Source organism: Neurospora tetraspora (genome assembly GCF_033439725.1).
Source record: "Neurospora tetraspora strain CBS 560.94 chromosome Unknown B0H65scaffold_9, whole genome shotgun sequence".
Taxonomy (NCBI): domain Eukaryota; kingdom Fungi; phylum Ascomycota; class Sordariomycetes; order Sordariales; family Sordariaceae; genus Neurospora; species Neurospora tetraspora.
Window position 1 is genome coordinate 1,261,841 of NW_026944391.1, and position 10,059 is coordinate 1,271,899.

General features: G+C 52.1%; 2 protein-coding genes across 2 annotated transcripts; both read left to right on the forward strand.

Annotated features, from left to right (window-relative positions):
- The first annotated feature begins 850 nt into the window (after positions 1 to 850).
- B0H65DRAFT_339531 (uncharacterized protein) lies at positions 851 to 3,031 on the forward strand. The gene is made up of 4 exons (XM_062823621.1): positions 851 to 1,579; positions 1,655 to 1,963; positions 2,029 to 2,159; positions 2,224 to 3,031. Exons 1-4 carry the CDS (start codon positions 1,231 to 1,233, stop codon positions 2,986 to 2,988), a joined length of 1,554 nt encoding a protein of 517 aa, XP_062677158.1. The 5' UTR covers positions 851 to 1,230; the 3' UTR covers positions 2,989 to 3,031.
- A 4,307-nt stretch (positions 3,032 to 7,338) lies between these two features.
- Positions 7,339 to 9,589, forward strand: B0H65DRAFT_583338 (uncharacterized protein; the record flags this gene model as incomplete). Its single annotated transcript, XM_062830876.1, has 4 exons — positions 7,339 to 7,534; positions 7,721 to 7,999; positions 8,669 to 8,865; positions 9,439 to 9,589. Exons 1-4 carry the CDS (start codon positions 7,349 to 7,351, stop codon positions 9,587 to 9,589), a joined length of 813 nt encoding a protein of 270 aa, XP_062677159.1. The 5' UTR covers positions 7,339 to 7,348.
- Between the last annotated feature and the right edge of the window lie 470 nt (positions 9,590 to 10,059).

Consider the following 10,059-nt stretch of genomic DNA (forward strand, 5'->3'; position numbering starts at 1 on the left):
CTCTCCCTGTTTACAAAGTTGTCAAGCAACCGTGATTCTGGGAATAGCTGCAAAGACCGACCCAAACCGGCAAACACAAACGAAACAACAGCTCAGTCGTGGGTAAAATGGCACAATCGCACTCTCAAGCGGGGAAGCTGGAACCATCTTTCCGCTTATCGTAGCCGTCCACCAATGGCATTCTCAGAAGCTGCCCAGGTTCTCCTCTTTGGAGTTCACCTTGGCGGCAGATAGTCATCGATCTAGGTAAATCACGTGGCTGGGTGCAACGGTTTTTTCCCAATCCGAAGCGGAGAATGAACCTGGAATGTTCATAGACATTGTTAATGAGAACAGACACGGTCTTCGAGCCGGAAGAGATAGGGGATGCACTTTTGCGACAATACAAGTCCTCGCATTGTACATTGACGCCTGTCCAACCTATTGTCCTGTAGCTGCGGCTGTTGGACATTGCATTCTCTTATGTTAGCGCTCTTGAGAGACTTGGTCGGGTACCCTTTATTCAAAGACTTTTTGGGTCAATTGACTCAAGTTGACTCCCCCAGCTTTTTTAGCTGTTTTTTTTTCTCCCACCCCCCGGTCGAGCTTGTCCAGTCGCAGCCAGTTCCAGACTCTTTTCCCCATTCCTCCTCGTCATCCAAAAAGGTCAACCACGGTCGACACAACACAGTCGCGGTCGCGGATTCTTTCCCAATTCCTTCTTCTCCCAGCCACCACCACAACTACTGCCACTGCCGTCGTCCATCGCGCGCGCCGACTGAGCCAAACGGACAAGTCATAACACACAACACACGCCTTCTCCAAGTACAAAGTACTTCAGGTTCTCAACAAGGTTCACACCCACTTTTTTTGCATCGAACCTTGCGAACCTTGACCCGGCAACCTCGCGCCCGCGTTCTCTTTGCACGACCGCCGAAGCCAACCACGTCACCTCAACCTTTCAGGTTCAGGCCGCCCTCCTCCGTCGTCGCCGTCGCCCAATTCGAAACCTCAACAACATCAGACTTGTCGTCTCTGCATAGCGCAACCTTGAGGCGCATCTTCCATCCCTCGTCCCTCTACGCGACCCCACACGTTTTCTCTTTTGTCGCATCTTCGCGATATCGTCGCAAGCCATTACCAACCTTCGCGCCACCGACTGCCGGCGGTTCACGACATCGCGACCCTAGCCAAAGCGCAGCGCTACCAACTCATTAGACCTTTGCTCTACACACTCACACCTCGCCAACAATGGCCTCCTCGCGCAAGAGACCAAGGGCGTCCGATGCCGACCGCCAGGACCGAGTGCAGGAAAGGAAGGAGGACAAGGATAACACCCGAGCCGAATGCCCATTCCAGGTTCACATTGTCGACCCCGTGGTGGAAGAGAAGAAAAAGAACAAGAAGCGCAGACGCACTGTCGGAGGCAAGGCCGAGTCGGTCGACGACGAGGACACAGACCCAGCGGACAAGATCAACTTCCAGCAGTCTCCGTTTCATCCGTCGGGCAAGTTCAAGACGTACCCGAACATGGATGTACACTACAAGGTCGAGCCGGCTAAGGATTGGACCGACATGACGAGGTACAACAGCTTTGTGTGTGAGTTTGCCGTCTATCCCCCCTCCCTTCCAGAATCTTGACAGCTTCCGGTCTGCTGACTACGACATCTACTAGTGAATAATGTTAAATACTTTGCAGAGAACTTCATCTATGTCGCCAATGACTTGAGCATAAAGAAGAAGGAGCCAAAACAAGGGGGAAAGGGGACCGAAAGCGAGGCGACGGCCCCGATACAAAGGCGGGACACCGAGTGGGTTGCCAGGATCCTCGAAATCCGCGCTAGGGACGAGCACCACGTCTTCGCCAGAGTTTACTGGATGTACTGGCCTGACGAGCTACCGGCCAAGACGCGCGATAGGAAAAGGATTGTCGAAGGGAGACAACCGTACCACGGGATGGGCGAGCTGATAGCGTCTAATCACAGTGAGTGGGCCACGACCGATATTCGGGGGTGAGGAAGAGATCATGTGTGCTAACATTGGGGGCAGTGGATATTATCAATGTGGTCAGCGTTACCGAGCCCGCGATCGTTAAGCACTGGTTCGAGGAGAACGATGAGGAGACGCAGGATAGTCTGTACTGGCGACAGGCCTATGATGTGCGATCTCAGGAACTTTCGGTATGCGCCATGACATCTACCCTGCGAGTGCCATGCAAAGATGCTAATAAGAAATGTGTCGCAGACCGTCGAGCTCGTATGCGGCTGCAACACCCCAGCGAACCCTGACAAACTGCTAGTCGGATGCTCTTCTGAATCATGTAAGAAGTGGTTGCACGAAGAATGCATCAAGGACCAAGCCCTAAGGGCGACATTCGAACGACTCGGCACAGACAAGCCTCACATCCCAGTAAAGGAGGAGAAGGTGGACAAGAAAGAGGAGGACGATGAGGAAGGCAAGGCCAAGACGGAAGCAAACGGCGACGCGCAAGAACGAGGAGAGTCCTTGGACGTTAAGGCCGAGAAGGACGCCGCCCGAACCAACGGTAGCAGCAACGGCAACCGCGCCCTCAAAGCCGGCAGCGAAGACGCCAAACCCGCGCCCGAAGACATCCCCGAAGCCGAAGCCGAGGACGAGAACTCGACCGCCTCAGGGCTACCACTTCGTTCTAGGAGAACAAGGACGCCCAGCGCAAAGACATCAAAGTCAACGACCCCCGCCCCGACATCAGCACCAGGATCATCAACCACAGGGACAACGACGACGGCAACGATAAAAACAGAAGGGCGGAAACCCGGCCGACCCCGCAAAAAGTCCCTAGCCCCTCCCGGGGCCAAGGTGACCAACAAGGAAAGACCATGGGAAGGCTTATTTTCTGTCACGCTCGAAATGAACGGCACGCCTTACCTTGAGTTTACCGATCTTCGCTCTGACGTCGTGGCTAAGGGGGGAGCGAAGACTTGGACGGAACCTATCAAGTGTCTTGTGTGTGGCGCGCTCGTCAATTAGAAGATGAACGTTGGTTCTTCTTTTCATGCTCTGCTTCATCCTCGTCCGAGACATCCGAATCGTCCGGGGGGATTTCTTCGGTTCCTTATGGGAAAATTGGACTAATCCGGATGAGGAGGTGGTGGTTTTGGGTTTGGTTTTGGTGGGAGAGAGGGTGTTGGGGTTTTGGGAGGTCCGTAACCTCGCTGGGGCCATGGCCGTGGAAGCTGGGGAGAGAAGCGAGGAGGTGGGGGTGGATGTGAGTGAGAGGATACAACGCTGCCCGTCCGTCGTTGGGGTTGGCTTGGCTAGGAGTCGAGTCAGGGCAGAGAGGACGGGGATGGGAAAAATACATCAACGGAGCGTTTCTACCGGTGCTGATACTACTGCTCACCCAACAAAACAACAATTGCTACACATACGTTTTTTTTGCTGCGGGATACCTACGTGCTCAAACGGGATGGAGGAGGAGCGGATTGGTTCTATGGAGGAGCGCGGGATGCAAGAGGCTGGCTAAGAGACAGACATGGATTGCTTCAGGCTGTAGCTATGTAGCGGGATTAGGATGGTGGAAGCGAGCATTTTTTGAAACTTTTTTTGGGTACCCTCGGTACAGACCTCACAGCTTGATTTGTGCCTGGTCGTGGTGACTCGACGGTAAAGCGAAAATCGGAGCGGGAGACGGGAGAGATACAGGAGACAGATGAGAAGGAAGGAAGGAACTTAAGGAAAATTGGTGGGTGCCATACAAATGGAATGTTGCTCAGCAGTTATTGATACCTTTTTCTAGCTCTACAATCTGATACGTTACTAACTACAAATACCAATGCTTCTTTTGGTGCGCATCTCCATCGCATGGAGTGTTTGGAGTGGTGTTTTCTATCTGTAACCGTTTCTCCGGCGTTGAATGACGGACGGCGGGTGGTTGCCAAAGATAGTTGTTGTTGTAAGTGTTCCTCAGCAAAGCATGATCAAGGGTTTCCCAACGAGTAATCGGACTTCCATTGCTCTTGGGCCTTCGTTGCTAATTCATTGCAGGTGAAATTGCAGGCAAGCTGAACCGCTGAGGGTCTGTCGATCGTTGCTCATCGAAATCCGGGTCACGACCCGCGAGACGTAGCTGGCGTTCAGCACGATTACAACATCTTCACATGCAGAAGAGGAAAGAAGAGACGATCAGTAGAACCAGTGCAAGTACACTAGAGACTAGAGCTAGGTAGCTTCCGTCTTGCTCGGTGAATGTTGACCGCCCTTCCATTTAGGTACCCTTCAAAATCGAGACTGCCGATTTGTGGACGTCGAGGAAATGGGAAGTAAACAAACCCCCTTTTTTGCAAGTGAAAACCTCGAAACATTAGCAGCTGACATCACAAGCCTACCCTGCCCATCCTTCCTGATCCTTCGTTAAACAAGCCCCTTTGATGCAGGCACATTTCCGAGTTGTGATATTCTTGTGCAGTCGCATTGCAGTCCGCCTTCTTGCTCAACTTCTATCATCGGGTATCGGCCATCATCGAAAAGGAATCACGACTTCTCTTTTACCGCTCTCTGCCGAGGGGGGTTTCTTGATAGATGTGGTTCCTTCTGCTTCTTGGGGCTGCAACATGGGAACGACTCGGGTGGTTCTACCGTGCTCCTTATTGTATGTGCTCTATCTTTGACCATCAATGACTTTCTTGAGCAGATGTCGAGCCACGACTTTCCTCGAAGGTGGGCTTTTCTTGCTTTGGGAGACTGGAGACGGGCAGCTCTGCCGCCTCTTTACTTACCGATTCCTGATCTTCGACCGTCGATGACTTCCAGGTTCCCCCTGACTGCTTTCAATGAACGGAGGGTTCTTTACTAGGTGAAGAGCTCTCCTCCTCCATGAGAGCCGAGTGAGGCCATTATCCCTCCTCCGTCCTTGGATCATCTTCCACGCTCAGCCATCGACGACTTCTCTTCAACAGCTGTCGAAGATTACCCTCCAGAGCCTCTCGACCTACCCCCTTCCATCTACCAAGGCCCCTCCTGCTTCTCCGAACTCAATCACAAGCAGACCCCTACCACGTCCCTTCTTCAACCATCGCAATATCCCATGTTTCGGTGTTCATGACTGCTCGCTTTACCTCCGCAACTGCATGAGACAACGCATCGATTCCCACAAGCAGAAGCTACTCCTGCATATGCAGGAAAGAGACGCATGAAGCGCAGAGAAGATGCAGAAAACCTTCGAGGAATTCGGAGCATGTGACGAGGGATCCTGGGAGCGTCCAGAAGGGTATAAAACATCCGCTCCCCCGACCTGTTTTCCCTCTGCTTTTTTTCTCTCCCCATCATCAGCAGCACACTTCTCAGCTTCTTTTCCCCACTGTTCCTCTTCAACATCTGGCAAAGCAATCTTCAGCAATGTCTTTTGCCCATCTTCAACTTCTCTCTTCAACTTCTCTCTTCAACTTCTCTCTTCAACTTCTCTCTCCAGCTTCTCTCTCCAGCTTTGCTTTCAGCTCCCTTTTTGGCTTGGCTTGACTTCACCCAACATCGAGCCAGCTTCACGCGTTGCTTCATTGCATTGCCCTCTTTTCCACGCCTTTGCATCCACTCGAGTAGTTGCACCACTTCACCGAGACCCCAACCGGAGTCTTCCGAACAAGGACTACAGCAATGTCAGGAACTGGGACACCCTCAGCTAATGCAGCTTCAATGTTCTCTCCGCTCAAAGTCATCAGTCTCGATCATGAGCTTGACCTGTAAGTTCAACCTCCTCCATCCCAAAGATGCCGAACCAGTGCTAACAAACCGTCTGCATGCAGCAGGACACATCTGCCGGCTCTGAGTCTCTTCCGAGGCGAACTGACATGAGCTGGAACCTGGCTAAACGACAATGTGATCGCTCCCACTGCACCCTAACAGCGGATTGCATGGGGGAGCTGGACGAGGCCTTGCCGCTCACTCCGCATCAGAATACCAACAGGAGCGTGGGTAGGCATCGCAATAGCATCAACCTCAATATTGCTGAGTCTCGTGGACATCGCTCGAGGAGAAGCGACTCCCGTGCAGACTGAACCGACTGGGATTACCTACCCCGGCCCAGAAGGTCCTGTTGGCTACGCACGCGGGTATCAAACAGGCCTTAGGGAGATCACAGCTTATAACGCCTCGACGGCATCAACTGGAAGCAAAGACTGTCGTAGCCTTGACGACTGCTTGCAAAAGTAAGTCAACTTCACTCTATCTTCATGTTCGTTGAGCCGTGTTTCGGATCGGAAAGCTGACCAATTCTGCCCAGATGGCTCACAAACCGAGACGCTGGGACGAATCTCGGGTCGGGATCCCGAACTTGGGCTTGAGGAACAAGAAGCGCCCGCTGCTCCACCCAAGCACTAGTGGGAGCCTTGGATCAAACAAGAGTAGGTCAATGTTATCCCCAGGTTAGGAAACCTATCACTAACAGTTGCATCCTTCTCGTATAGGGCGCGGCCGGCCTTCACATTCTGTGTCGAGGCGGCCAACGCCGTCTCGATGAAGTGACCGGGCTTCAGAGGAAAGTACCAGGATCCCTCAGAAAGAAAGGATACCAAGTTTTGATCTGACGGCAACAACATCAAAGACAAGCGAAGATTTAACCATTCTTTGTGCAATTCTTCTTTGGTCTCACTTCGCCGCCGCATAATCATCTTCAACGATCGCACCAAAGCTTTCAAATCACGCAACACAACCTGAAGTCTTTTTTCATCACCGCTCAATCTGCAAGAACTTCACTCAAAATGCACGAACGAGTTGTCTCGTTTTGGCTTCTTCCTCATGAGGGTACTCTGGGCATTCTTAATGACTCTTGACTGGATGCTCGGCAATGTCTATGCCAGTTCCTCTGTCGTCATATGCCACAGACTGGCTGTCTGCATTGTTATGCATGAGTGTTCCCTCTGATGAGTCGCCCAAATCTAGCTTTTCAAATCACTGGCAAAGACTCTCTACGATACGGGCAACGATGGGGCCCAGGCCAGTTCGACAACTTGATGATGAACTTGGACTCGGGGGGAACAAGCAGACATCGATCACGACTAAGCAACGCCCTTCTCCTCCAGCGGCGATTCCAGCCCCGACAAGTAACACTGCGATCTTCCAGCCTACTCGTCAGGAGGAGTTCAAGCTTTCATAATGCCGGCCCTCCAGTACATAATGGGGCCAACAGCTTTAGGGCAGGTCGATTCGACCGTGGCAACGAAAAACAGAAGCTCAACTTCAAAACACGGGCGAATCGACAGCCCAGAGTCAACCGCCAAACTTTGACGGCACACTACAGGTACTCTTCACTAGATTCTTTCTCATCAAAACAACATTGAGTCGTCGACTATTTATTCCAATTTCCGCTCTTCAGACTTTCCAGTACTGCATCAAAATGCACAACAACACAAGCAAGAAGGAGTTGTCGCCACTCTGCACCTTCCTCATGAGGGTCCTCTTGCTACTCTCGTACACATCGGCTGCGCACTGCCTTGAGCTTCTCGACGCCACCTTGTGGCCGGCTATTAGTCAGGCGCAATCGTCCACCGCTGGACAAGCGGTTTCTGTCCTCCGACGAAAAGTAAGTTCCATCCTTGATCGCGTCTGTCGCGGTCGCCCGCCAGGCCTCATCAAGACATGGCCGTCAATGACAGCCCGCGACCGCATCCATTTCGCAACCACCTTGTATGCTCGCCGACTAATACCTTTTTTGCAGACTTCTCGAGAGCGGCCTGTTCTCGGATATCACCGTTAGATGCGGCGACAGAACATTGCTACCCCATCAACCACTGCCCTTGATACTCGCACCCTCCATACTCGCGTCCAAGCGTTCCATTCTTTGCCTCTGAGGCGAACAGGCGTGCCGAGTTGGAGAAAGCTGGTGGAAGGCCTCGGAAGTCTAGGGATCCGAGCAGCGATCCGAGAACTCTGCTACGTCTACTACCAGCTCACAAGAAGCACACCCCACGACATCCCATCACAGCGAAGCACCGCCATGCACGATTTGATCGTCCAGAGGGTGTCTGAGCTCACACGGATGCTGATAGTATGTTCCCCGAGGAGGGTGCGTTCGGATTCATTTCGAGCCACTCAACTCAGTTCAAAGAGACAGGTCGCGATCAAGATCAAGGCGCTCCAAACTTTGCCCAGTATTTGACGTCCGCTCGTGGTCTTTCCAGAAGATGTACTCCAGCGGTCAAGCTGAGATGGATGCCGCACAGAAGCCTGCCAACAGGAGCATGGGTAGGCATCGGGCTGGTAGCGGGCTCGGTGTTAGTCGGTTTACTCGAATTTGTCAACGAGAGAAGGGATGACGTTGAGAGAAACAAGAGGAGTTCGCGAAGAAACGATCGCCCAATCCATCCTCATCGCCGACTTGATCCATCTGCAGGCGAACGCACCGCGCTCCCAGAGTCGAGGTGCGAATCTTTACGGAGTCGCACCGACCACACCCATCAATTTCATTACGATGTCTCGATACACCGTGGGCGATGTCGCCTTCTAAGGCAGTGGTTTAGGTCCACCTTCTCTTTCTTTGCTTCACACTTCGTCGCCAATTTCATTACTCACCAGCTTCAAACATCACCTTCTCTACACGAATTTATTCTGTCAAGATGCCTCACTTCACGGTTGGCGACATCGCCTGTTTGCGAGAATGGCGGTGGTATAACGACGATGGAAAGCGCATACTCGCAGGTCTGAACCCAAATCATAGACGCCAACCTTCCTCATGAGGGTTCTGTGGCTCCTCTACACATCGGCTGCCAACTTCCTCGAGCTGGTCGACGCCACCTTGTGGCCGGCTTGGAAGGCCGCAGTCATGTGTCTGGACCAGCACATCTTCGGTACTATCATCATCATTGTCGCCGCCGTCACAGGCACTCCTCACTTTCGACAATCACGCCGTTCGGTGTACTGGCCAGACTCGCCGCATCGCTGTTCCACAAAATCATCGATTGGTTCCCCGAGGTTCCATCGATCCCCGAGCAGAGATGTGGTTCCAAACAATTCTTAACCAGCTCCCAGCAAAAGAACATGCATTCACGATACCAACAACTTATTTCGCGAAGAAAATTTTCCCCAGATTTTCGAAGATCAAAGACTCCGAGAAGCAATGGCCACTCAGCAAAGACATCAACCGGCTCAGGCTCTGGCTCAAATATGCCGAAGGCCTGTAGCCACCCCGTTATTTATCCTGAAGGAAAACATAACACCCGACGCGCATCTTCACTAAAATGGCTTCATCAACTCCGAGTCCTACCGGTATTCTCTAGTACGTTACTTCAAAGGTGAAGACCTATTTGAAGGAGATCCTCTTCAACGTCACGAGAGGACTGAAGAAAGGATTGCAGAGAGTTTTTTGAACAATGATGAACGGTTCACAACAACCAACGGAGCTTTAATGCTCCTACATGTCAAACAAACAAACACAAAAAAAAAAAAAAAACATTGGGGTCCGAGCATGGATCACTCCTTTTTCAACAGCCCATTTCCTGTTGTCAAGAAGGAGCTGAAAGCGCGCGTCGCAAGGCGCGGATCCGATGTGGATTCCGATGTCTCCACGCTTTCGGAGAGAGAGACCCAGGCGGCTGTCAACACTACGGTTGCTGGGCTGTTGGCGCTCATGCATACCTAATAGTGGGCTTCCGGATCGGTTGAGGTTGAACAAGATCGAGATTGAGCAGATGGCGGATCATCTTAAGGTTTGTTTCTTCCGCTTAGTCTCGTTGTCTCGTTTGGGATGCTTCACGTTTGTGAATAGCTTCTAACCAGTCGGTGTGTCGTGGCAAAACAGGAACTCCAAGGAGAACGATGAGCGCGTTCGACAGATTGCTGCCTATCGTGTCGCGCAGGAGGAATCGCCGGCAGCGTTCGAAACAATTCAAATAAACCAAAATTCTTGGTCGATTTGCCTCAGATTGTTTGAAATCGCCAGATTTGCCTCATTTCATAGTCGATTTGCCTTGCCTCATTTCGATTGCAATCTCGGGCACGTGTTCAGAAAGATACACCGGACAAACAGAGGAACCAAAAATGAAGCTATCACGAACCTCGCTGCCCGTTCCCAGTGCCCCCTAGCGCCCCCCAGAACCCTGTCAGCGGGCC